Source organism: Eulemur rufifrons, chromosome 15 (assembly GCF_041146395.1).
Source record: "Eulemur rufifrons isolate Redbay chromosome 15, OSU_ERuf_1, whole genome shotgun sequence".
Classification (NCBI taxonomy): domain Eukaryota; kingdom Metazoa; phylum Chordata; class Mammalia; order Primates; family Lemuridae; genus Eulemur; species Eulemur rufifrons.
Genome location: NC_090997.1, coordinates 4,357,637 through 4,384,599, shown reverse-complemented (window position 1 = coordinate 4,384,599; position 26,963 = coordinate 4,357,637). Strand labels below are relative to the sequence as shown.

The 26,963-nt window shown below is 61.7% G+C and overlaps 1 protein-coding gene across 3 annotated transcripts in view; it reads left to right on the top strand.

Moving 5' to 3' along the window:
• Positions 1-25,540, top strand: part of GRM4 (glutamate metabotropic receptor 4) — a 97,592-nt gene extending 72,052 nt beyond the window's left edge. For all 3 annotated transcript variants that reach the window (XM_069488903.1, XM_069488901.1, XM_069488904.1), the window contains 5 exons: positions 8,770-8,970; positions 9,203-9,339; positions 12,319-13,254; positions 19,803-20,049; positions 25,491-25,540. In XM_069488903.1, coding sequence (XP_069345004.1) covers positions 8,770-8,970; positions 9,203-9,339; positions 12,319-13,254; positions 19,803-20,049; positions 25,491-25,540 — 1,571 coding nt within the window. The remainder of the gene's footprint in view (positions 1-8,769; positions 8,971-9,202; positions 9,340-12,318; positions 13,255-19,802; positions 20,050-25,490) is intronic.
• The last annotated feature ends 1,423 nt before the right edge of the window (positions 25,541-26,963 follow it).

Sequence of the window (26,963 nt, the reverse complement as noted above, 5' to 3'; positions counted from 1 at the left end):
ACTTCGGCTAACCCCCCGGGACTCTGGGGACAGCGAGGAACAGGCCTCAGCTGTGGCACTGAAGGCGGAAGGGAGCCGGGCCATGTGTGCGCCCTGTCAGTTGCTGGCGGGGCTGCTGCTGGCGGGCGGTGCAGCCTACGCACGGCTGGCAGAGCGGGCTCTGGGCCGGAGAAGACCCGGGCGGCGGCAGGTGCTGCAGCCGGAGCTTGGGCAGCGTGTGCTGAAGGGGAAGGGTGGGGTGTGGTGGGCTCCATTCTTTCTCAGACACAGCTGTTAGAATCCTGCAGACCTGCGTGTGAGTGCTGGTGTTGCTGCTTCCTAGCCATGTGACCTTCGCTTACCTCTTGAGGCCTCGGTTTCCTCGTCTATGAGATGGGAACCATTACCCTCTCCCATCCTCCCCAGAGCCCTGTCCCCAGCAGAGTGCTACCTTCCTCGCAGCCCCAAGGACCTGCAGGACTTGCAGATGACCCGTGGATCCTCCACCCCTGAGCGAGGCCAGGGCCCCTGAGAGGGGCATCTGTGTAGCTGTCAAGCCCGGGGCAGTGGGAGCACGGTGAGCACGGTGCCTGCCTCTCTCCGCCCCTGCCGGCCCCTCCCGGGAGCCCGCACAGCAGGGCTTGGGAATTACAGTCGTAAACAAGGCAGATGTGGCATCCGTCTTTTTGACAGCGCTGCCAGCCAGGTGACGGCTGAGCGGAGGAAGGCCCGGTTTATGAGGAGATAGGAAAAATTTACTGCCTGCAGCTCCCAGGGGCTGGGAGCTCGGAGAGGGAGGGCAGCCACGTGGTGGCCGGGAATGCGTGGGGAGACGCCAGTCACCCAGCCTGCACTAACAGCAATAGCAAACAGTAGTAAAAACAGGGTAACAGTAGCTAATATTTATACAGCATTTATTAATTGTCAAGCTCTGTCCCAGGGTTTTGCATTTAATCTTTACAGCAACCTGTTTTACAGACGAGGAAACTGAGGCACAGAGAGGTTAAAGACTTGCCTAAAGTCACACAGAGCTGGGATTTGAGCCCGCACCATCTGATTCCAGAGATGTCCTGCTGTAGGCCAACTGACGTCCCAGCCCCCGGGCCCTCCTGGCTTCTCCAGCCTGCCTCTGAAAGGTCTTCCCACCTCTACATCCCCAAAGGAACCCGAGGAAGTCTTTCTCCTGGGGAAGGAAGAAAGACCAACATTTGGGAGCACCTACTATGTGCCAGGCTGTGCCCCCATTAGAGGAACTGACAGTTGCTCAAACCATTGGCCACATGGTGGCCAGAGGTCCTGGCCCTTCCCTCAATGCTGCTCCTCGCTTGTCAATCAGGAAGCCGACCAGCATTTACTAAGAGGCCCACTATGTGCCAAGCCCCCTGCTAAGCTCTGTGAGTGGGACAGACCTGCCCTGCAAGACAGTATGGCCTTGCGGACAAGGTGTGGAGTGGGGTAGTGTGGCCTGGCAGCCAGTTCCCTGGGCTCCAGAGAAGACCTAACGATGAGGCCAGAGAAGGCAGACCCAGGAGGCCTCTTCGAGGGAGGCTGAGTGCCAGGAGGCTAGGGGGGTTGCAGCACTTTTAAGTCAGAAGGTCTCACTGAGACTTGAGGAAAGGCCCGGAGGCAGTGAGAGAGCGACCCTTGTGGAGATCCAGGAAAGCGTGTGCTGGGCAGTGAGCACAGCATGTGCAAAGGCCCTGAGGTGGGCAGGTGCCTGGCGGGTCTGGGGAACAGTGAGGGCCCGTGTGGCTGACGCAGAGCCACAGGTGGGAGATGAGCACAGCAGGAGGTGGGGAGGGCACAGATCACGTGGGCCTTGTAGGCAATTTGTGAGGATTTAGTCTTTTATGAGGAACGGGACAAAGCCATTGCAGGGCTTGAAAGAAGATTGGCGTGATCCGATTTACGTTCTCACAGGCTCACTCTGCCGAGGGCGAGGGCAGAGTGGGAGGCCAGTTAGGAGGCAGGTGCTGTAATCCAGGTGGGAGCGATGGGGCCAGCGGGGAGGTGGCGAGAAGGGGTTGGATGCTGTGTAAACCGTGCGGTGTGGCCGTAGAGTTTGCTGAAGGATGCAAGGTGGGAGAAAGATGACAGAGAATCAAGGATGGCTCCCAGGTCCTTGCCTGAAGCGGGAGATGGATAGAACTGCCACGCGGTGAGACGGGGTGGGCGGGAGAGGAGCAGGCTGGGGAAGGATAGGGTTTGGTGTAGGACGTGCAGAGTGAGATGCCTGTTGGGTGTCCACGTGGCCTTGTGGCGTAGGAGCTGGAGTTGGGGGACAGTGTCAGCACCCGAGTGAGGTTCGAGGAGAGGGGGCCCTGGACCCTGCAGTGTGGGGCAGGGAGGGGGCCAGCACAGGAGCTGAGACAGGGCGGCCCCCTGGGAGGCAGGAGGGCCCAGAGCATGGTGTCCTGGAGGGCAAGAGAGCGTCAGGGAGGAGGGGGTGGCCGGCTCTATTGCATGCTGTCCAGGGCCAAGGGAGATGAGGACTGGGGCTGGGCCACTGGAATTAGCAATGGGGGGCCGCTGGCGACCTTCACAAGAACAATCTCCTTGGAGAGGTGGGTGCAAAAGCCAGGCTGGGTTGGTCAGGAGAAAAGCAGAGGAGAGGAATGGATGAGAGCGAGCAGAGGTAACCGTTCTGAGGAGCTGGGATGGGAGGGAGAACAGAGAAAGCGGTGCTGCTTGGGGGGGTCCCGTCAAGAGAGGGCTTTTGTTTGTTCAAATTGTAGCACATTTCTGCGTCAAAGGGAAGGCTTGGCCAGAAGGAAAACTGGATGCTGTTGGGAGGGGAAGGAGACTAGAGTGACAGGGAGGGGGTGTCCGTGGAGGGGTTATCAGCAGGGGCACAGGCAGCTCAGCCATTTGGCTGCGGCCCCAGCCCCCAGCCCTTCCCTCCCTGTCCAGAGAGCTGGGCCCAGGCTCCAGGCTCCAGGCTCCCAGGCTCCCAGGCTGAGGCGTGTCGGCCTCAGAGCCAGGGAGGGGCTGAGACCTGGCCTTTCCCAGGCACAGAGCTGCGCAGGTGCCGGGTGTGGCCCCTGCTGCAGGTGTCACTCTTCTCTCCTGGTCCCAGGTGGCAACCTCGTGTCACAGCCTGAAGCCCAGAGATGCTTAGCAGGGGGCTGAATGGGGGCTTCCAGCTGTTCCCACCAGACCCTGGTGTCACGTCCTGTTTCTCAAACTGAAGGCGTGACCATCTGGGGACATGTTCTTGAGGTCAGACGCTCAGGGTCCCAGGCGTTCCATGAGGATTCTTCAACTTTGCATTTTCAACTTAATGGCGGTGCAGAAGTGATCTCTACCAATCGCAAAGCACAGCGTCTCCGCTGCTGTGATCATTTGCAGTTGGGGTTCATTGTCATAGTCAGGATTCCAGCTTCTGAGTAGTGTTTTCACCCTGGGGTCATATTCATGAAGGTCTGCAAGAATCGTTTTCCTTCAAATGGGGCAGTGGCTAGTTCAAGGTCAAGGAGCCTCAGGACAGTGCCACCACAGAGCTGCTGGAGCTTGGAAAAGAGCACCTGGGGGAGAGGGAAGAGCCCGGCCCGCTGGGGAAGTTGCTTCACCGCCCTGAGCCTCAGTTTCCTCAGCCCTGAGCTGGTGACGCCATTTGCCCCAACCATCGGCCCCCAGGACACCTGGGTGCAGGGGGTAGTTGCTGCAGGGCCAAGGCTGAGCGGTGGGGCGCAGGGCTAGGGATGGAGACCAGGCCGGTTGCTCAGAGATTCCCCAGCCTGGGAAACGGGATTTGAGGAGGAAAATTGAAGGGGAGGAGCTGGTGGCAGCCATGGTGTGGCACTGAAGAGCAGGAGTGTGACTGCAGGCTTGAGACTTCTGGGAATGTGGCACGGGGCCAGGGGGCAGTGAGCCCGGCCTTGGGAACAGGACTCTGGGGGCCCTCAGGAGGACCGACGGTCTCGGGGAAGTGATAGGGAGAGTGGCTCACGCCCAGGCGGAGGGAGGCCACCAGCAGGCACAGTGACTGGCTGGGCCCAGCTGACCTGGCCCACGCGTGTGCGGTGGGCAGCCCTGCCCATCGCAGGGCAGGGAGGCCTCCAGGGCTGGGGCGTCCAGTGGAGGAGCGTCCGGGAGGACGTCTGTGCACAGGGCACGGTGCCGGGCGGCTCACCTCTGTCTCCCGCCTCCTCCCAGCAGCCCTCCAGGTAAGCATCGCCATCCTGCATTCACACCCGAGGGGGCTGCGGCTCCAGGAGACTCGGTTACCTGGCCTGGAGCATACAGTGGCTCCCTGGCCCAGCCAGAGTCAGGGCCGGACGAGTGTGTTTGGTCTTCTGCACCAGCCGGCTCTCTGGAGGGGGTCTGGGACCCTTTGGTCCTGCTCCCTGGAAGTTTGCTCCAGGGACGAAAACTGGTGTGCGTGTTTGCATATTTGTATGTCAATGCAAGTTTACGTGTGTAGATGTGTGGTATAGACATAGATCATGCTTGATTGCACATGTGATCATGTGTGTTTGTGTAGATGCTGTTGATGCCGCAGGCACCCCCTCAGCACTCGCCAGGCCTGTGTGATGGGTTAAAGCCCCCGGGAGCAGCCCTCGGCCTAGGACTGGCAGAGCCGGGACGTGCCCCCCGGACGGGACAACCCCGAGGCGTGGTCTGCACGGCCTCCTGGAGGTCCCCAGCCGGCCTGAGCCCCACACGCCAGCACCAGCACGAATTGCCTTCCCTTCCCCACCTCGCCTCCCTTCTCTGAATACACACTCGCACCCCAGTCCTCGCCAGCATCTGTTCGTGGGGCCTCTCAGCCCCTCAGTGGGGGAATCTGAATGCCCACACGTTTGTGTAGGTGTCGTGTTCCCTGTGCGGTGTAGATATATTGTATGTGTTTATACGTGCACCTGTGTTGGAGCCCGTGTGTGTATAGACGTGTGTAAATGCATGCAGGTTTGTAGATGTGAAAATATGCGTGTCTGTGGGGTTGATTTTGTACAGCATGGCATGAGGGAGCCACTTCAAGAGTGTGTGTGTGTGTGTGTGTGTGTGTGTGCGTCAAGGCTCCGGAGTGGCTGGGCGGGGGAGTTGTGGAGAGGTGAGGGGGGAGACAAGGAGGACTCTGATTATTTCAACCTTGAAAACTCATTTCAATTACAATTTACAACCTGCAGACAAAAGGCTGCAGTCGCCGTAGTAACCACGGCTGCGGGGTTTTGACGGAGAAAATCCTCCCCGATGGTTCCCTGGCTGGCTGTCACCCGTGGCAGAGCCAAACGCATCTCTGCCTCACTGTGCCCCGGGACACAATTAGGACATCTTCAAACTGTTGCTGCTGTCACTGCCACCGTGTGTGTGGAATTTATCTCCTCCGGTAGCTCTCAGAAATGCATGTGTTGCTCCCTCCCAGAGCTGCGGTGCCCCTGGCTGGGCCTAGGGGTCCTGCCCACCTGTGAGTGGGGACATTCCGACCCCTTCCCTCCACTGCCACGTGCTTCCTCTAGACCTGCAGACGGGGAGTCCTTACCCCCTGGCGAGCCCTGGCCAGACAACTGAGGGCAGAGCCTGGGCCCTAGAGAAGGGGGAAGGAGGCAGGTCAGGGTGGTGGGGACCATTTTGGAGCCAGAGAGATCTGGGTGCAGATCCCAGCTCCACCGCTTGCCAGCTAGCTCCATCCACAGGGATGCACCGAACACCTCCCTGGGACCAGGATTCCTGGGGACTCTGGGTGTGTCACCCTCCCACCCGCAAACCTCAGTTACGTCCCCCGTGAGAGGGCCCAGCCGAGCCTGTCTGCCCGAGCTGTGCGGAGGGCGAGCTGCCAGGCACGGGAAGGCTCGGGGAAGGAGAGCCGCGGCTGCAGGGCTGTCTGCTGGGAAGCCAGGGCGGGCGTGCAGAGAGCTGCTCCAGGCACGGGCACAGCTCCAGCCCTTCTTTTGGGACAGAGTGTCTTGTCTCGTTAAGCACATGTTTGTGGTTCCTGTGATTCCCCAAGCTCCCACCCACCCCCGCACTACCTGCCACCCTGCCACGGGAGTGCACTTCGCCCTGTCATCGCTGCTGACTGTGGGGCACAGGGGAAGGCCTGTGTGCGTGTGCGCGCGTGTGGTGGGCACACGCATGTCCTCGCACCCCCTTCAAAGGTTGCCTCTTGTATCCCGCTTTTCTCATCTGTAACTGGGACTAGACTTTAGACAAAGTCAAGGAGGTGCAAGTGTGTTGAGAAGTCTCTGGAAGTCTGTGTGACGATGCTGGGGTGGACACCCTGGACGGGCAGCGCCCCAGGGCTGCCCGGGGCCCACAGGACCCCAGAGCCCTTCCCCCCAGAGCTGTCACGGGCAGAGGCGGGTTTCCCTGGTGCAGATGCTCCGTGGGGTCCACACTAGTGTCGATCCTGGTGGCTTCGGGACCCCGTGAGAGCGTGTGGTCCTGAGCCCGAATGGCCCAGGATTGGAGGCTTCAGCTGGACCCTCCCGGGACCCCTGGGGGAGGAGAGGCTGAGCCTGGCTTAGCGGGGAGGTGTGTTTCCAGCAGAGATGCAGCCAGCCTGCAGGGCCGCGTGTGTCCTTGGCCTCGGGAAAGAGCTGCCTGCTGTCTGCAGTGGCCACAGCCCAGCGCTGCATCCCTGGTTAATAATTCAGCCTCGCCTCCGTGTGCGAGGAGGGCAGATGGGAGCTGCGCAGGGCCATTCTGTGGTGTTCAGGCAGGAGAGGACAGGGCAGGGCGGGCAGGGGCGAGGGGGGGTGACAGGGCGGATCTTTCCAAGTGACTGCCCCAGCCCCCTCTGTGCCCTTTGGGAACAGGATTGCCCCTTTCATTTCTCTCCAGGCCCTCAGAACCCTGTGATCAGAGACAAGAAGGCAGGATGGTGAAGCTGGAGCATTTGCCTTTCATGTTTGTCCCCGTCTGTTTGTGCCTTTGCCTAGAAAGAGTGTCACCTGTCAGCAAGGCTGACAGACAAGGCCCAGGTCAAGTGCAGTCTGGGATGGAGGCGGGAGGTTCTGGAAGCTGGGAGTGCCCGTCCTGTCGCCCACTGGCGTGTGACTTGGGCTGCTCTCTCTGGCCTCATTTTCTCATCTGTAAAGTGACAGTGGGAGCAGGTGGCCCCTGTGGCCCTGCCATCCCCAGCACCGAGTCCGTCATTTCTAGCGTCTGCCCCACAATCCGTGTCTGCACTGGGCTAGGCTGAGAATGGGGCGGGGCTCTGCCCAGCAGGGTCAACTGAATGAGGGGATTCGGTGGTGGAGCAGACCCCAGGGAGACACGGCGAGGTTCCCCGCACCCGGGGTCTGCTTCCGAGGTGTCCGAGGCAGAGGGATGGGCACAGTGACCTCTGGAGTTCCCAGGACATCAGGGCCCAGTGCCGACTCAGCCCAGCCTGGCCCGCGGCTGCCCTGCAGGCTGTGGCACGTGCCCTCCTGCGGGGACAGGGCTGGGCATGGGGGCTGATGAGGGGCAATTGCCTTGTCCTGGCCTTGAGGAAGGAGGCCGCGGGCCGGGCTATGTGCAGGGGCTGCGGCCTTGGCAGGGGAAGCCGGGCTTCCCTAGCTCTGCCCATCCTGTCCGTTCCGCCTCCTGCCGTCCTCCTGCCCCTGCCTGTCTGGCAGAGTGTGGTGCACAGGCTTGGGGCTGGAGGACCTGGGTTCAGGGCCAGCTCTGCATGGTCCTGGGACATCGCTGAGCTATTTTGTGCCTCCGTTTCTTCATCTCTGCAATGGGGGCAATAGCTTACTTCACGGCGTTGTGAGAATTCAGTGAGTTCCTGTCCACGGCGAGCTCAGCACATAGCAGGTGCGGGGTGGAGGTTAGCGGCCGTCGTTATTTTATGTTATTTAACATCATCATTACCCGGGGCCCAGGCCGGGAGCCACCTCCTCCTCCGCAAAGCCTTCCCGGCCTGCTCCAGCCCAGGGACCTCAGTAGCCACCTCAGAAGCTGTATGTGACCGCCCAGCACACACAATGCCACGGATCGGTGCCCTGCGCTCTGCCGAGAGCTTCCCGGCCCTCAGCGGCCTGGCGCCCCACAGGGAGGCGGGACTGCCAGCCCCTCCTTGGTGACAAGGGCGTGGAGAACTCTGGCAGCCCAGGAGCTCGCGTGGGCCCCAGCGCAGAGCGGCTGGGTGGGCAGGCGGGGGCATGAGGGTGGGAGGTCGGGTCCCCAAGGCCGCAGTGCAGTTTGCAGTGAGAAGGCGGTGGGGGCGTCCCCAGTTTGCGAAGTTCCCTCTGGCTCTTTCGGGGGTGTCACTGGGGAAGGATGGCTGGGGATGATGGTGACGTCTGGTGTCTGGGAAGACTGGAAACCACTGAAAGCACAGGAGGCCGATCCTTCAAGCTTTTTGGGCCTCAGTTTCCCTAGCAGTACCCTGGGGTGAGGACAGCGTACTCTGCTGGAGCGGCTGCTCTAGAGGCACCACGTCCTTGCCCACAGACACAGCCCCGTCCTGGCCACGAGGGGCAGCTGCTCCCACGATTCCCCCAGGCCAGGCTGGGGGGTGGGCAGCCGGTGCCACCACCACAGGGAGATCCTCTGGACAACTGCCTTTCAGGGTGACGGGTGACAGGAAGCCCACCCAGTTCTGGGCCTTGGGGGGCACAGCGTCAGTGGTACAGTGACGTGGCCAGTGGGCCCTTCCGCTCACCCCTCGGGCCTGTCCCCAGGGCCTCCATGGGACCATCTCCTGGGGAGGAGCGGGACTGGCTGGGAGTCAGGAGGGCCAGGTGCGCACCGATGGGCCGCGCCACCCCTCTGGGTGCCAGGGGCGCTCTGGCTCCCACGCGCTGCTGTGAGGGCGGTGGGCTCCCCGGGCGCCGCTGCCCCCGTGTTTCCTTGCAGACCGTGAGCGCATCGGGCAGGACTCGGCGTACGAGCAGGAGGGGAAGGTGCAGTTCGTGATCGACGCCGTGTACGCCATGGGCCACGCGCTGCACGCCATGCACCGTGACCTGTGCCCCGGCCGCGTGGGGCTCTGCCCGCGCATGGACCCCGTAGACGGCACTCAGCTGCTTAAGTACATCCGAAACGTCAACTTCTCAGGTGGGGCGTGGTGTGGGGCACTGCCCGACCCCGAGTGTCGTGGGCCGTGCCCAGGGGACGGGGGCCTGGGCTCTGGGGGGTGGGAATGGGGGGGTGTCCTTCCGTGTTTCTGAGGGTGAGACCTCCCAGGATGTTCCACGGAGGGGCGTCCCCAGAGATGTCTCTGCCCTGAGCGCCTGTCCTCCCTGCCTGTGGGCAAAGGCTCCGCAAAGACACCCGCTCGCCCCCACAGGCATCGCCGGGAACCCCGTGACCTTCAACGAGAATGGAGACGCGCCCGGGCGCTACGACATCTACCAGTACCAGCTGCGCAACGGCTCCGCCGAGTACAAGGTCATCGGCTCCTGGACTGACCACCTGCACCTCAGAGTAAGCAGGAGGGCGGGAGGGCCCTGGGGAGAGAGTTGCTCCCACTGTCCTAACCCCTGGGCGGGGGGACCGGAGGAAGGTCGCCGCTGACGAGCCCTGACCGCGGGATTGCTGCTGTCAGGGGGGGGCTTCCTGCCCAGCGGCCCCCACCCAAAAGGAAGACGGGCAGCCAGAGTTCCGCCCATCCGGCCGCTGCGTCTCGCTCAGCCTGGGCCGTCCTGCCTGCTGCCCGCTGGCAGAGCGCTGGGGCCACTCTGGGCAGAAGAGTTCACGCCAGAGTGACATGGCTCAATGGCCTGGCGGGGGTGGGCAGTAAGGTGAGGCGGGGGCTGCCTTTGGGCAGAGCACGGAGTCTCAGGGCAGCGGGCACAGGCCAGTGGATTGCTGGCCCTGGCTCCCCAGCCGCGCCACAGCACACCGGAAGGCAGTCCTTCTTCAGGGCCCTCCTAGCCATGCTTTCCTAGCTCACAGAACGTCCCAGGGATGCGGTGACTTTCCCTCTCTGGCCCTCAGTGTCCCCAGTTGTAAAATAGAGCAGTGTTTTTGGAGAGGAAGGACCTGTGGTTTGTTCCCCAAGGAAGTGCTGGTGGGCTTGGTCTCTACCTGGCAAGGCTGAAGTGGGCAGCTGTGCTGTGTGGGCTCAGTGTGACACCGTGGAGGGACAGAGAGACTCGGGGCCCAGGTCCTAGTCTGGCCTCAGCCATCCTTGTTCTGGGACCCTGGAAGAGTGGCACTGTGTCCCTGTGTCTCCTCTAGTAACAGTGTCTTCCGGAGGGGCGAGGGGCCCCTCAGGCTCGCGCTCCACGGCACTGTCCACCCATGATCTCCTTCAGCCCCAACAACCTTCAAACCAGAGGAAATGTTTCAGGAAAGCACCCTGGGGAGACTGAGGCCCTTCCCTAAGTCCCCCTCATGGCAGGAGCAGAGCCCACCCTTATAACGAGGCTCCTGGGATTGCAGAGCAGAGAGACGGATGGGGGGGGGTGCGGGCACCTGGCAAAGCGACGGGACAGAGGCAGCGGGGCGCGTCTGGGTTGGTGCCAGCTCCTGGGGACAGCTCCGTGAGGGCACTGTTATCCCATTTTACAGATGTCCCAACTGAAGGTGGCAGGGCCTGGGTGTGTGTGGGGGGCAGTGGGATCCTCCCTGAAGGTCCCCTCCCCAGGAGTGCGAGGCCCCTCCACCCAGCCAAACCGTCTTCACGGCCCATCCTGGTCCAGCCCACGATGACCTCCTCATCCTCCGTTACCCTCGGCTGTAAGGCCCGGACAGAGCTGGGGTGGTGGCGGGAGGTGAGGTGGGCTGGACTTTAACCGTCACGCCTGCTCTGCTTTCTCTCTGAGTGTCTTGGTTTGGGTGGCAGGCAAGCCACCTACCTGGCCACTGCCCGCCCCCAGGCCTGGGGGGTGAGGCGGCCTCATCACTGCTGCCCTGGGCCTCCTTGCCTGGGCACGGCTATTCTTTCATAGGTTCCACGGAGGGTTGCGGGGCCTCCGCAATGGGCCAGCCCTGTGCTGGGGGCCGGAGCCTCAGCAGGGAAACAGAGACAAAGCCCTAGCCCTCGTGCAGCGGACACTCCGGTGCATATAAATAGGTATTTCCATTAGGCCTCTAAGTGGAAGTCACCCAGAGTAACAGAGCAGAGTGGCTTCATATCTGCTTTCATTGCATCAGATGAGAAAATAAAGGATCAGAGAGGTCAAGCATTTGCTCAAGGCACACAGCCAGCTAGCAGCAGAACTGTGATCTCAGGACTTGACGGCATTCACTACTCTCTCCCCTGGAACCACAAAGTTTTCCAGAACACTCCCCATCACCCTTTGTCCTCTGGGGAAAGGTCTTTCCCCTGCACCCTTACAACTGTAGTACACAGGGATTGTCCTGCCTGGCCGTCCCCGCAGAAGGGTTGCACTTGCTGAGCCCTGTGGCTTCTCAGGTACTGCACACCCTGTCATGCCCAGAGCCACAGACAACCTTCTTCCTTGAGGTTTTCCTCCCACTTTGCCGTGAGGCTTCTTTGGATTCTCTGCCCACCCCACCCTGCCCCTTTCCTCCGCTCTGAAACCTTCCCCACGGCCCCCAACCAGCTGGCTATACCTTCTCAGGAGGGAGCACCCAGCACGAACGTGGTGCCAGTCTGGCCGGGCTCGCTAAGAGTGAGCTCTTCCTAAGGGCCACTGTATTTAGAGCAGATGCTTTGAGTACGGCTCCCAGGTGTAGCCAAGCTCCCTTTGCCCGGGACCTACAGCTCTTTTGGGCCCTTCACTTACTTTCCAGAATATTGTAACATATTCAGCTGGGTGTGACAACACTCCTGTGGCTCCTTTGCTCACAGCCTTGTGTCTTCAGAGACATGTAACTGTGCGTAGCACTAATTTAGAGAAAGATGTAAAGAGATGCTAACCCCTGAGCACACATTAAGAGTCCGCTGATTAAACCTTTATTCATTTTCTCTGCCGACCCCAACTCCCGGGGCTGCTTGGAGCACTGTGGGCTGAGCCATGGGGCAGCACATGAATCTCCTGGGGGTCTTTATCAAAACACAGATTCTGTACAGGTGGGTCTGGGGCGGGGCCGAAACGTGCATTTCCAGCAAGCGCCTGGGCTGCTCAGGGGACCACCGTGAGGAGCGAGCCTCAGGGGCTGGGAGTCCGGTCTCCCGAGTTCTCTGCGCTCGGCCGCTGGTGCTCCTTGAGACTGAGTTGTCACTGCTGCTTTCTGGGCCGAGTGTTTCCACGTGAGTCCTGAGAGTGGGGGTTCCGTCAGGTTTCCCTGTAGGTCAGCGGTGTGTGAGTTCCATAGGGGAGCTTGTTAACGCCCAGCTGTCACGTTTAGTGAGTCCTGGCGGAGTCTGGGCACCTGGACTTTCAGCCAACTAACTGGATAATTCAGGTGTGGGGCCGTAGGGCGTCACCCGGGGGCGGTCCGGGCGCTGGGTGGCAGGTCCTGAGGCCTGCGGGGCGGTGCTGTCGTTGCCAGATAGAGCGGATGCACTGGCCGGGCAGCGGGCGGCAGCTGCCCCGCTCCATCTGCAGCCTGCCCTGCCAGCCGGGCGAGCGGAAGAAGACAGTGAAGGGCATGCCCTGCTGCTGGCACTGTGAGCCCTGCACGGGGTACCAGTACCAGGTGGACCGCTTCACCTGTAAGACGTGTCCCTACGACATGCGGCCCACGGAGAACCGCACGGGCTGCCAGCCCATCCCCATCATCAAGCTTGAGTGGGACTCGCCCTGGGCCGTGCTGCCCCTCTTCCTGGCTGTGGTGGGCATCGCCGCCACGCTGTTTGTGGTGGTCACCTTTGTGCGCTACAATGACACGCCCATCGTCAAGGCTTCTGGCCGCGAGCTGAGCTACGTCCTGCTGGCGGGCATCTTCCTGTGCTACGCCACCACGTTCCTCATGATCGCGGAGCCCGACCTGGGCACCTGCTCGCTGCGCCGCATCTTCCTGGGGCTCGGCATGAGCGTCAGCTACGCCGCCCTGCTCACCAAGACCAACCGCATCTACCGCATCTTCGAGCAGGGCAAGCGCTCGGTCAGCGCCCCGCGCTTCATCAGCCCCGCCTCGCAGCTGGCCATCACCTTCAGCCTCATCTCCCTGCAGCTGCTGGGCATCTGTGTGTGGTTTGTGGTGGACCCCTCCCACTCGGTGGTGGACTTCCAGGACCAGCGGACGCTGGACCCCCGCTTCGCCAGGGGTGTGCTCAAGTGCGACATCTCAGACCTGTCGCTCATCTGCCTGCTGGGCTACAGCATGCTGCTCATGGTCACGTGCACCGTGTACGCCATCAAGACGCGCGGCGTGCCCGAGACCTTCAACGAGGCCAAGCCCATCGGCTTCACCATGTACACCACCTGCATCGTCTGGCTGGCCTTCATCCCCATCTTCTTCGGCACCTCGCAGTCAGCCGACAAGGTGAGCAGCGCGCGGGCTGGGCGGACGGGGGGGCACGTTCCGGAAGTGCCTGCTTCCAGGCCGTGCTGCCTTCTCTTCCCGTGAAAGGTTTTTCTCTGGGCTCTGGGCCTTCTCTCCTCTCTCCCTCTCTTGCTCTGTTCCTGCCCAATCCCTGGTTTCTCTCTCTCTGTCTCATCTCTCTCCTTTGGCCCCCGTCCCTCCCTCTCCACCGCCCTCCTCCTCCTGGCCTCCCTGTTCCCTTCTCTCCCTATCTCTCCATCCCTGCATCCACCTCCCTCCCACCTCCTTCCCCGCCTTCCTATCAGCCTGGGATGCCACACCCTTGAGCCCTCTTTCCTTCTTCATTCTTTTCTAGACTCCTTTCCCTCGCCTCTCTCCCTGCGCAGTCTTCCTTCTAGTCTGCTCCTCTGTGCTCCCTCCTCCACCCCCTTGCAGGAGCCCCACGGGTCCCTGAGGTGTGGGACATACTGGGTGTGGCCACCCTCTCTCCCGGCCCAGGAGCCGGGCCTGGCAGTGCCAGCTGCGGCCCTTCCCTCCCGGGGCTGGAGCTGCAGAGGGGCTGCCTCTGCGGTGCGTTGGCCCGGCCTGAGGATCTGGGTGCACCGCAAGGGAACTCTGGGCTCTGCCAACATCCCAGCCCTGCACTGGGTGCCTGGGGGGTTTTATCTCGAGGGACTGGGAGTCACTGATGTCAGGGGCATTGCAGTGGACCAAGAGCCCCAGCTCCATGTGTCACTGTGGGATCTGGCCAGCTGGCCTGTCTAGCCTCAGTTTCTTCCTCAGTAAACTGGCCGTGACCCTTCCCCTGCCGTCCTTCAGGTGTCGCAGCAACCACGTGACACGGGGGGCGGGTACAAGCAGTAACCACACTGTAAGGGGGGTGGGGCTGAAGAAGCCCGAGGAGAGGGGACGGGTGACTGGGGAGGCTGCGGGAAGGACTTTGGCCTTTCCTGTGAGTGAGAAGAGAGCCACTGTGCTTCTGAGCAGGGGAGGGCCAGATCTGATGGGGGGTGGAAAGGACCCCCTGGCTGCCAGGAGCAGGCAGCTGTCAGGAGGTGACTGTCGTGGTCTGGGCGGGAGGGTGCCGACAGCAGGTGCGGTGGGCGGTGGGGCAGTCTGGGCCTGTCTGGCGCCGGGCCGTCGGGGTTTCTGACGGATTGTACTTGGGGTGAGACACAGGAGAGAGTTAGGGGGAGCCAGGGGTTTGTCCCGGGCGGTCGGGAAGGAAGGGGTTCCACACGTGAAGGAGAAGGCAACGAGGGGAGCCTGCGTGGGGACAGGCGACGGGGGTCCTTTGGATGTGCTAAGTTTGGGGTGCCCGTTGGACATCCAAGTGTAGCTGTCGAGTCAGTGGCTGACTGTAGGAATCTGGAGTTCAGGGGCACGTTCTGGGCTGGAGACATAACTAGGCAGCTGTCAGCCTGAGCCTGGCATTTAAAGCCATGAGCCGAGGTCCAAGCTCCCAGCGATGCTTGGTTTTCAGTGAGACGGCCACCAAAGCGCCACAGATGGGTGCTTGTCATGTGTCAGATGCTTCACCCACCAGCCACCAGGCCCATGGCAGCTGGCAAGGGTAGGCCTCATCATGCCTGCTTGCAGACGAGGTCCTAGAGCACAGAGAGGGGAAGTGACTTGCCTAAGGTCACACAGCCAAGGGTGGCACAGCTGGACTTGACTCTGCTCTAATTCAGGAGCCCCAGCCGCAGCCCACGCTGTCCCCCTGTAGCTCTGGGCCACCTCCCCCGCCCTGGGACTTCCTTGGTAGATCCCACCACTTTTCTAACAGCTCCTGGAGGGCGGGAGCCGTGTCCTCCACTCTGAATCCCAGGGAGGCCTGTGGCTCATTTTCCAGTGGTGGCCGCGTGGGCTGGAGGGTTCTAAGAAGCAGACCTTGGGGCTGGCAGTGAGTGGCCTGAGGCCTGAGGCTGGGCCTGGCTTTGGCAGGGGAACACCACCCCGCATGCCAGGGCCACCCAGCCACTGCGCCCAGCTGTGCTGTGAGCTGGGCTGGGCCCCACCAGGCCTGCGGGAGGCCCCTGCTGGGCACAGGTGCAGGCAGAGGCTCTATGCCCTTCAGTGCCCACGGCCCCGGGAGCCAGCAGGGGAGGGCACTCCGCACCCCAGGGAGCTGGCAGCGGAGGAAATTACCCTTGGTCATACCAGGGGGCCCCTTCCCATGCTCCCAGACTCCCTCGGGGAATGAAGGCAGGTGTTGGGGGGCCACAGCAGGTGGCTGAGCAGCCCCCTCCGCCTTGCCATAATTCCCTCTGGCTGTGCCAGCGCCATCCCGAGGTAGCAGACCCTCCCGCCTCCAGATACTGGGGTCCAGCCCCTCTCGCCCTCTGACCCCTCCAGTCTCTCCCGGTGACCCTACCTGCCTATGATTTCTCCCTTTGTAAAAGGTCCCCCCAGCCCTGATCATGAAGGAGCCTCCCACACGATCTCCTTGGAGTCCCAGGGAGGGCCAGGGACTTGCCCTAGGTCACACAACAGGCTGGCCTCACACCAACTTGTGGCCATACAACCTGGCTCTGCCCCTTGTGGCTAGGATATGGGACATGCCCTTCCCCGCTTCTGGGCCTCTTCATGGGGAAGGGGTGGAGCTCTGAGCATGAGCTCTGAAGTCCCTTCGGACTTTCTCCCCAGGCACCTTAGAGGCTCGGTGACCCCGAGGCTATATCTGGGCCACGTCACGTCATGCCGGAGCTACAAAATGCCCCGGTGCAAGCTGCAGACCTGGCCGCCAGGTGTGCGTGTGTGTGGATCGAGGGGGGTGTGGCTGTTGTCGGGAGCTATGGGATGGGTATAGAAGTGTGTGTGCCTTTTTGTGCACGTAGGTGTTTGGCAGTGGGTGGGAGCGTGTGCCTGTGTGCGTGCAGATCGAGTGGGGAGGGGCTGCCGTGTGTGCTGAGTGGGATATGGCTGCTGGTGTGCATGGGGTGTGCAGACTGAGCATGTGCACGCCGGAGTGTTTGTGCACACAGGTGTGAGTGTGTGCAGGTGGATGTGTGTAGGTATCTGTGACTACATCTGTGTCCATGCGTGTGTGTACCCAGGTGTGTGAAGGTGTGCGTGCGCATGAGTCGGGTACAAGTGTGTAGCTGTGAGCTCAGGTGTGTGTGCAATGCAGATGTGCACGCGCGTGTGCCCAGGGTGCGCACACACTTGCCCGTGCTCAGCTGCGCCCGCTCCCCCAGGGTGCAGGTGCCGGCACAGAGTGAAGCTGTCTGTGCCGCTCTGGCGAGCAGGCGGATGGATTTCCCAGCTTAGCCTGGATTTCCAGGGCTTAGCACCGCAGCCATGTGGAATTGCCCGGAGCCACCGGGGCGGCTTTCTCCACCATGCGGGGTTCCTGCTTAGCCAGGCCTGGGCAGGACGTGGCTGGGGAGGTGGGCCAGGGTGTGGGAAGTTCATTTGTCCGGTTTGTATGGATTCGGAGGCTCTCAGTGCCCACCAGGGTTGGCCTGGGCAGAAGCCCAGAGCAGGCAGAGCTCCTCAGCTCCCCCGCCAGGGCCCCTCGCACCCTGTACCCACCAGGCCTTGCATGAAAACAGGAAATTCACCATCCACATCCACAGCTGCTCCTTGCTGTGCCCTTTGCCCCACCCCATGTGACCTCTGTCCCCGCCCTGCCTCCCAAACCAGCTGGGACTACCTCCTGGGAGGGAGTGTAGCAAGGGTGTGTCGCAAGGAGGAACCAGAAAGCTGGCAGTGCCGGCACCAGTGGGCCCGGAGCTGGGTGGCTGGGAGAGGGGGGGAGACCACAGCCAGAGGCCGCCTCTCGCTCTGCCTGCCTTTGGGCCCTCCTGGTGCGCAGGTCCCATCCCTGCAGGAGCACCTGCTGGGTTCTAGAGACCACTGTCTCTCTGATAAGGGTTCACCCGCCCACCTCCTGGCGGCCATGCTTTCATAGGGGCTCTGCAAACCAGGTCTGAGACAGAGGCAGCCTCCAGTGGTAGGTGCGAATCCCAGACCCTGGGGCAGGGAGAGGAACTGGGGTGGGCAGCCCCACTCCTGCTGTGCACAGGGCCTACCTCCCCGCCTGGGGAGTGGCCTAGAGGAGCCCCCAGCGCCCCTGCTGGGAGGGAGGGGCCCCCGCAAACTGGGGGAGGACTGCTTTGCTCAAGTTTGATCGGTTCATACCCCTCCCTGTATTTTGTTTGCAGAAAGGCTCCTAGGCTGAAAATCAAAACAGAACATCAATGACTGTGCTCAGGGTTGGCTCGATAATTTTCAGGGCCCAGTGCAAAATGAAAATGAAGAGCTCCTTGTTCAAAACTTACTCAGAGTTCGAGCCAGCAGCAGCAGGGCATTAAACCAAGCACGGGCCCTTCTGGGCACAGGCCCTGTGTGACTGCACAGGTGGCTTGCCCAGAAAGCTGACCTGCCTGTGTTAATGGAGGGGACCCCTGCAGCCCAGAGAGGGGAGGAAACTCGCCCAGCATCCCACAGTGGGCCAGGGCAGAGTGGAACCCAGACCCCAGGCTCCTGACTCCCAACGCAGGGCTGTGTCCGCCGCAGGGCTCCCCGTGGTCCCCCTAACTCCACGTGGGCCCAGTTGCACGCTACCCCCTCAGCAAGGGGGCAAGCATGACCTGGAACACAGCCCCTGTGCCCAAGACCCCCAGTGTGCAAGGACAGACAGCCCCTGCCCGCAGGGAGCCCCCGTTCTAATGAGGGTGACACACCTTGTCCCAGGGAACTCCCAGTCCAACGGTGAAGACCCACATAACAAACTTATTCTCCGTTAGCCCAGGATTCCAGAGTGTTCTCCGAGGGTCTGTTCTGATGCTCTGCTGCCTGTCCCTCCCCTCCTGACCCTGGCCACCGGCCCACCTCAGGCTGGGAGAGATGGCCGCACACGCCCCCTGGCTTGTCATGACCTTTCCTGCCGACAGAGAAGCTCTGTGTCCAAGGGTGAGAGTGTGGGTGTGCGAGGACTGGGGAGTGTCTGTCTGTGTCTGGAGGGGTGTGTCCTCGCTGGGGGACAGAGCCTGTGACGTTTCCTGGACACTGGCAAATGGGGCCGCCTCTCCATGCTCCCAGCCTCTTGCCCACTGAGCCCTGCTTGATCTGGGCCACGCCAGCCTGGAAGCTGCGCTCACAGGAGTGTCAGCTCCTTGGCTTGGGAACATCTTGGCCATCTAGCCATGCCGCTATGTCTGTTCAGTTTCAGCCCAGCACCTGCAAACACTAAAGCAAGTTCCATGTGGCTTCCCAGTCTGTGTGGGGTAAGCTCATGGTTTGGGTGAGGGAGGTGCTATCATCCCACCGCACTGGTGAAAAAACTGAGACCCACAGAGGGGTGGGACTCTCCTTTTAGACCCTATTCCTTTCCAGGCCCTCTGCCAAAGGTAGGAAACCCGGGGAGGGGTGGCTGGAAATGAAGGCCTTCAAATCCAGGGTCATGAGGCATTTAAGGAGAGGCAGGTAGGAGATGGGAGGAATATGAGAACAGGCCCCTACCCTCAGGTTACTATTACGCCAGATGAGGCCGGGGCCCCTGTGCCCTCAGGAAGCAAGTCCAGACCTGTGTGCCACACTGCTGGGCTGGGTGTAAGAAATGAAGGGTGTCATGGGGGTCAGAGAAAACTAGAGGTCAGGGAAGGCTTCCTGGAGGAGGAGGCACATCAGCCATGCCCTGGGGGAGGGTTTAGGTCCAGAAATGGCAGATTTAGGGGCAGAGTACTTCCTGCCTCCCTCATGCCCAGACCTGGGAGACAGCCCAGGTCTGCCCTGGCCCCACCTTGGCTGAGGGGGCCAGAGGCACAGCTGATGCCTGGAGGGCCGGACGGAGGGAGCAGGCGGGGAGGGGAACCCCAGGTGGGGCAGTGGGAATTGTCCGGTCCTGCCTGGAAGGCCCCGCTATAGAAGAAGGGGTTACCCAGCAACCAGATTGATGGGCTTTCATTGTGCTAAACATCTGTCACTGTTAGTGCCGGTGAGCGAGCGTGAAATGAGCCCTGAATGCGCTGCCACCGCCGTGTCTTGATGGGCGCTGTGGCTCCTGTGCCCGCAGCCCGCTCTGCACAGGGCCACCGTGTGGGGCAGTCACGAATGGCGGCCTGGTCGAGGGGCTGTGGCCTGGCCACCGGGAGTTGTTCCAGGGCACCAGCAGGTATCATCTCACCGTGAGCTCTGGGAAGGGCCCCCTGTGGTCCCCTGAGAGCCCCTCCCCAGGAGAGCCGCCCCCAGATAGCACACAAGGGCACTCGCCACGTGCCCGGCGCTGTTTTAACATCTATAAAGTTATTCGGTTCTCACAGCAGCCCTAGAACGCAAATGCTATAATTATCCTGCCCATATTATAAGTGAGGAAACTGAGGCACAAGGATGTGACTTGAGCTGGAAGTTGTGGAGCAAGATTTTGAATACAGAAATTCTGGTCTAAAGTTCCGGCTCACACCACGACTCCCTCTGCCTGAAGCCTGTGGGACGCAGGGTGGGGTCCCCGGTCTGCCCCTGCCGCGGCTGTCCCTGGGCGGGAGATGGAAGAGGTCAGGGCCGAGGCCGGTGAGCCGGCTCTGACGCTGGCCGCCCTCCTCCAGCTGTACATCCAGACTACGACACTGACCGTGTCGGTGAGTCTCAGCGCCTCGGTGTCCCTGGGAATGCTCTACATGCCCAAGGTCTACATCATCCTCTTCCACCCGGAGCAGAACGTGCCCAAGCGCAAGCGCAGCCTCAAAGCCGTTGTCACCGCTGCCACCATGTCCAACAAGTTCACACAGAAGGGCAGCTTCCGGCCCAATGGCGAGGCCAAATCCGAGCTCTGCGAGAACCTCGAGGCCCCAGGTGAGTGCCTGGCCCCGCCCCTCTCCCCCTGGGCCCGCCCAGTCCCCGCCCCTCCCTAGCCACGCCCCTCCCTGGCCAGGTCTTCTAGGGGGACACGGGAGAACCTGGGCCGCAGCTGAGCGGCCTTGCCCAGCCTTGCCCAGAGGGATCTCAGGGAGAGCCTTGAGGCACCAGGTTGGAGCCGGTTCTGTCCCTCGTCCCCCAGGGAGCCTCGAGGGAACCTCCAGTGCTCCCTGACGCCAGTCCTGGTCGCCCCTCTGCAGGGGTCTCTGCCCTACCTGGAGTGAGGCCCTGGGGCGCCTGGTTCTTGCAGAGTGGCGTGGGCCTCGGGGACTCTGTCCTGGGGCCCACGTCTCCACCTGCCCTTCCAGTTCCGCTGGGAGGTGGGGTTTTCTCAGAGGGTCCCTGCTCGCTGGCCCTTGGGTGACCTGGGAGGAGCGGCCCTGGTGCCAGAGCAGCTGTAACCCCCAGCTTGGCTTTGTCCAGCCAGGCCGTAAGCAGGGCCCTGAGAAATGGGGACCCAGGACGTGGGCCGGCCAGGACAGGTAAGTGAGGGGGTGGGGCAGGCCGAGGGGCCTATGGCACTGCCGCCCTCTGGTAGTATCTATGGGGGGTGTTGGAGGAGACCTCAGCACCGAGGGTCGCGCTTTGGCGGGAAGGGGAGGGGCCGCTGTGGTCACACAGACCCACCGAGGGCCTTGGCTTCCTCCCTGAGCACCTGGACGTGGCCCAGAGGTTTAAATGGCAGCTCCTGCCTCCTCCGTCTCTGAAAGTCTTGGGGCTTCTCTTGGTGGGGGAGGGTGGAGAGTTTTAGATCCCGGTGGGACCTGCTTCCTCCCCCTGGTCTGCGAAAGGCCGGGAAGGAACGTTTCTGACGGCAGCAGGAGGGACACAGGCCAGACCACAGAAGGCCCAGGGCACAGGTCCGGAGAGGAGGCCCCGTGTCACCCACCAATGGCTCAGCAGAAACAGCCCTTCCCTCCCCGCAGCACCTCTTGCGGGGCCACCTGGGGGCTCCGGGTGGAGCGTCTTCCTTTCCATCCTCGACTCCCACGTGTGAGGGAACATCAGCCAGAAAGAGTCCCTTCCCCTGTGAGGGGACTTCACTCCCCACAGTCCTCTCCCTGCCGAGCAGTCTTCACCACAGTCCTGTGAGGCCCGGGTAGGGTGGGGGTTTGGCGACCCTCCTGAGATTACGCAGCCAGGTGGTGGCTGGGCGGCCCCAGCACAGTGTCTCTTGGCTCTGACTTCATGTGACCTCCTGTTCCCTGGGTCCCCATCCTCTGTGCCAAGCAGCATACCTGTCTCTGACACACTGTGCGTCCTCCCCGCCCCCCCCCCCCCCGCCAGCGACCTCTGGTTCTCTCCAGTCCTGCTGCTCCTCCCCGAACACCGGCTGTCCCCACCCGCGGCTCCGGGGCTCCCTTCAGCTGCCACACCGGCCTCCATGCTGGGCTGGGAAGGGGCAGGGGGCCTCACGGGACCCCCACCTTTGGCCTTTCACATCTACCCGGATGTCCAAAGACCCCTCAAATAAAGCCCTAACCAGGCCTTTCTGTCCTGTGCAGGGACCCCCTCCCTGTCCCCGTGCTCCCCTGCCCCATTTTTCTTCCTTCCCAGGGAAACCTGCCTTCCTGGGTCCTGTTCCTCCAAAGCCCCCCTCTCTGCTGAGTGCAGGGGCAGGTCTGCCAACCGGGCTTTGCCCCCGAGCGCCCGAGAGCTAGTGGGGATCAGCCCTCTTCGGAGATGACACCCTGCCCCTAAAGGGTGACACTGATGGTGCCATCACAGGCCGGAGGGCCACATAGAGGCCGGGGGCCTTCCCAGAGAGCTCTGCTGGCTCCACACTGGCATTGCCCCTCTGTCTCTGCTCTGGCCAGTCACCTGGGAACAGGGGACAATCACCCACTCATGCCGGACAAGGAGAGGCGTGGAGGTGTGGAGACACGGCGAGGGAGGACCCAGTGCCCTCGGCCCCTACTTCCTGCAGGGGAGGGATGAGAGCCCCTCCCTGCCGTGAGGGCCAGCACCAGCACCCTGTGTCTCTCCGCTCCGTGACAGCGGGGGCCACAGAGGTGCCGGGCGGGAGCCAGTGATTAATTCTGGGGACAGCCTGACGGAGGGGTTGTGAGCAGAAGGAGTGGGGAGGTGTCACTCCTGTGGAGCAGGGACATTTTTCACTCTGTCACTGGCAGGCCACGTATCTTTAAACAACAGAATAAATAATTCAGGGCCCGATTGCAGGCAGATTGGGTGCGGAGACATGGGCGACAAATGGGGCTGTCAGCGCGCGCCTGGCGCTGCCCGGCTAATTGTTATCCAGCCTCCAGCGGCGGACACCTCTGCCCACACCCCTGCCCCTCACTCTGACGGTGCCCCGGGTGCGGCTGTCCCCACTGTCCTCCTCACTGTAGTCCTTTCAGCCCTGCCCCTTTGCCCCGCATTTTGCATGATTTAAAGGGTGTTTCCATCCACCATCCACCCCAGGCTGACCCCAGATGGGGTTCATCATCACCCCATTTTACAGATGAAGGAATTGTGGCTCTGAGAGGTCAATTTGATGGAAGGGCCACGTGGCGGGCGCCGAGATCCCCTAGTGCAGGCGGACCCGGACCCCAGGTCTCCCCAGAGCCTCACTGTTAGCTCGTGGGGGCCCCGGGCGGACTCGCTGCACCCGTTTTCCAGAGGGTGAGACTGAGGCTCGGCTGAAGGCTCTGGAGGCTCTGGCTGCAGCTGAGGCCTGAGCGTACCCCCACCCCAGGCTCTGGAAACATGAACTGGACTTCCTAGGACACAGCTCTGGTCTTGGGGGAGAACAGGAACCCAGCTGTCCCCCCAACCTGCCCCTGGTGCCCTCAGTGGCCCTCAGGTGTGCACCCTCGCAGGCAGGAGGGATTTTGCTGCGGCCGTGACTGGGATCTTCCGTCACCTCTGAGCCGGAGCCGCCGATGGGTTGGGCAGGTTTGGAAACTCCATTTCAGCGGTTCGCCAGGGAGGGATGGGCCCTGGGGAGCCGGCTCTCACCAGCCTGGCCTGCGGCGAGGGATCCGGATCCGGATCCGCAGAGCTGGCTGCCGGCTCTTTTAGTGACTGTGGGAGGTAGAATGGGGTGGAGATGCCAGCGGGTGGTTGGGAGCCCCTCAGGAAAAGGGCCAGCCGCTCATGTTTCAGGCAGGGAAACTGAGGCCCAGCAGGGAAGGGAAGGAGCTACCTGAGGAGCAGGAGGCCTCCCTGCCACTAGCAGCTGGGCTCCCGTCTCCAGGGCTCCGGTCTGCACCTGCCCCTACCCTGCCTCCCTTCGGGACCCTCTGCCATCCCTGGGTGGCCCAGGCCCAGACCGCCCCCTGGATGCTGCCCACTAAAACTGACCTGTCCCGTGGTCCCTCTACCCTCCTGGTCATCCAGCACCCTGGAGGGACACGGTCACTTTAGAAAGAAAGATGAGAAGTCTTCATAAACTGTAAGGCACCATGCTGTGTTCTTATTCTTTTCCTGGATGTTGTGGCGCCATTTTCTTCTATTAGCACCTGTCCAGGTGGCACCTAAACCTTGGAACTTCCCTGTCAACTAGCCAGCCAAATGATTTTTCATCCTCTTCTTGAATATTTCTGCTGACAGGAAGCTCGCTACCACATAAGTCCACCCACTCCACTTTCAGCTCTGGCCAGGAGAAAGGTCCCTTTAGCGGAACTGAACTCTGATCCCCATGCCTGCCCCCTGGCCCCACGGTGAGCCCCTCTGCTTACCCCATGCCCAGCAAGTTTGCTTCCTCCACACATGATGGGCCCTCTGACAGTCGGACACAGCATCCTGCCTATTTTAGTGGGCTTTGGGTTATGCTGCTATGACAAAGAGGTCCCAGAACAGAATAGAGTCACTCAACTCAGACAGATGTTTGTTTCTCTGTGCCATGATAGTACACGATGGCTGGGCAGCAGCTGGGACCCAGGTTCCTTCCGTCGGCTCCCAGAGGACTGAGGCTGACTGATCTCAATGCCTGTTCTGCTCACAGAAGGGAAAAGAGGATGTATAGGGCACACGTTCCATTTGAATCAAATGACACGGAAATTAGACACAGCCCTTCCACTCATATTTGCTTAGCAAGAATGTGGTCACATGCAAAGCCCTACTTAGCTGCAAGGGAGGCTGGGAAGCATAGTCCTCAGCTTGGCAGCCATGTGTCCAGCAAAAACAAGGCAGAGAAGATCGGGAGGACGACTTGCAGAACCCCACGCTGCTCCCATTCCCTCCTCCCCGGCCAGGTGCCCCTGGCTGTCTGGCAGATGCGCCTCATTTTGAGCTGACAGGATCCCGACGGAGGGTCAGGACAGCTTTAAGACAAAGGGCAGCTGATTTTCTCCCATCTGCTTCCTCTGTCCCCACCAGCAGACCAGCCCCCCGCCAAGGTGGTGATACTGCCCTTGATCACTCGCCACTGGGCTGGCCCTGGCTGCCGAGGGAAACCCTACACCCTGCAGGCAGGACAAAGCACGGGGCTGGCCAGGCTCCTCGCCCCTCTGGCCTCAGTTCCTCACCTGTCGGATGGGGTGACGCTTCTGTGGCCGCTCACTGGGCTGCTGTGGGATCGCACCCTGGCCGGCTTTGGGACTGGCACGGGGCTGGGCCTGGGGGGGAGGGGTCCCATGGGGGCTGGGTATGCCAGGGGGGTTGCCCTTACTCCAGAGTGACTGCCATCATTTCCAGCCACGGCTCACTGGACAGAGAGTCACGTGGCCTCAACGCAAATGCAAGGGAGGCTGGGAAATGCAGGGGAGGACGTGGAGTATTGGGAAGCGCTGAGGCCACGAGGCAGGCACGCCAGCCCAGTCCCCCAGTCCCCGTGTGGGGAAGACAGGTGCAGGGAAGGGCTGAGAGGAGACAGGGGAACCAAGAAATAGGAGGTGCGTGCACAGTGGGTGGTGGCGTCTGGGGATTGCGTTTTTCTGGGCGTGGGGCAGAGGGCTGAGCTGATCACATGCCTCAGTTTCCAGCCCTGCACGGCCACTCTGCCCCTCCCTAGTCCCCCGTCTAGGCCGCCACTCTAGTTTGTTCAGTGTGCCTTCTTTGCATGTGCTCTTCCGGAATGTGTGCTTGAACCTCTGGAAGACTTCCCTTTGACGATATTTTAAGGTTACATGATATCACAAACGAAAAGGATTCTTTCACGGGGTGGTGGAGTTAGGAGGCGGCAGGGGCTCCGGGGTGGGGAGACCCTCCCCAGGAGTGGGGTCTGGTGGGGTGAGGGAGGGTGGTCCAGGCCAGCAGCCCAGCCCAGGAGGCGTGGAGGTGGGACTGGGCCAAGGCCTGGGAATGGGGTGGGGGGGCTGACGCTGGTTTGCAGGGTGCTGACGGCTGGGTGCCGTGGGTGGTGGGGAGCTGTGGTAGGTTCTTGTGCAGGGGGGTGCCCTGACTCCTGGGTGCCCCTGTCTCTCTCCTTCCAGCACTGGCCACCAAACAGACGTACGTCACCTACACCAACCATGCAATCTAGCTGGGCCACGGAGCCGCGCAGGAGGAGGAGCCGCGACCCTTGAGGATGGTGCATCGGCCCAGGGCCACTCTCCAGGGCCCAGCTGATGTCCTGCCTGCCTGTGGGTGTCCACGGACGTGGCTTGGTGCTGAGGACAGCAGAGCCCCCGGCTGTCACTGCTGGGCAGCCTCGGCAAGCCAGGTGGGCGACAGGAGGAGGACGAGGGGCTGGCAGCTACAGGCCACCACAGGAGCCTGTGTCTTGGACCACTGCCCCTCCTGGCTGCAGACCAGGGGCTCAGGTCGTGTGGGCCCCAGTGCTGGTTCTCTCCCTCCGTCCGTCTCTGTCTGCGCTAAGGGCGACCTTCTCAGTCTGTCTCCAGGCCCCTGTCTTTATGTTCTGTTACCTCTGTTCTCGGCTTTTCTGCGTCTTCTCTTCCCGGCTCTCGCCTCGGCCTCCTCTCCCTCGTCCTCTGTCTCCAGCTCCTCCTGCTTTCTCCTGGTTCCAGCCATGTCACTCCGCTCATGCCTTTTTCTTTCCTGTCCTCCTTGACATCATTTTTGTCTAGCCTTCGCTCCCCTCACCCTGCCACCCTTTTCCAATTCACCAAATCTTACATGTCACAAAAGAGAAAAAAAGGAAAAAAAAAAAAAACAAAATGCAAAACACAAAAAAGCCAAAACAAAACGAAAACAAATCTTGAGTGTGTTGCCAAGTGCTGCGTCTTCCTGGTGGCCTCTGTGTGTGTCCCCGTGGCCCGCAGCCTGCCCGTCTGCCGTGTGTCCTGCCCGCCTGCCCGCCTGCCCCTCCTGCCAACCACACGGAGTTCAGTGCCTGGGTGTTTGGTGATGGTTATTGATGACAATGTGTAGCGCATGATTGTTTTTATACCAAGAACATTTCTAATAAAAATAAACACATGGTTTTGCACCTGGGCTCCACATCCGCTGAGGGTCCTGCCATGGGACCGTGGGCTCAACCCGTGGCCAGAGGGCCTGGAGCGAGAGGGAGGAGGGACTGGGAGATGGAGACTGTTCCCCGGGCTGGAGTTAGTGTGCCGTGCGTGGAAAGGCCTCGGGCAGGGTGGGGCCAGGTTTCCAGGTGAGGGGGCAGGGACATTGCAGGACATTCCAGAAATCAGGTGGTCCCCTGCCCTGCAGCCCCGAGGGAGGGACCCACCCCACCCCACCCCTGAGCCTGTCCTCTGCCCGCCAGGAAATCCTCCTCTTGAGAAACTGACTTCTGGGGCTGCCAGTCCCCGCAGCCCTCCCCGCCTCTTGTCTCCAGGTCCAGGTGCTAAGATGTCTGTCTGTCCTGGAGATCAGAGTGTGGCATGTGTGTCCACGTGGGTCCCTAAGTAGGGGCTATGGCGTGGGGGTGTGTGGCACACTCAGCCCGGCATGCGAGTGTCTGTTTGGCTGCATGTCTGTGTACGCCCCACACA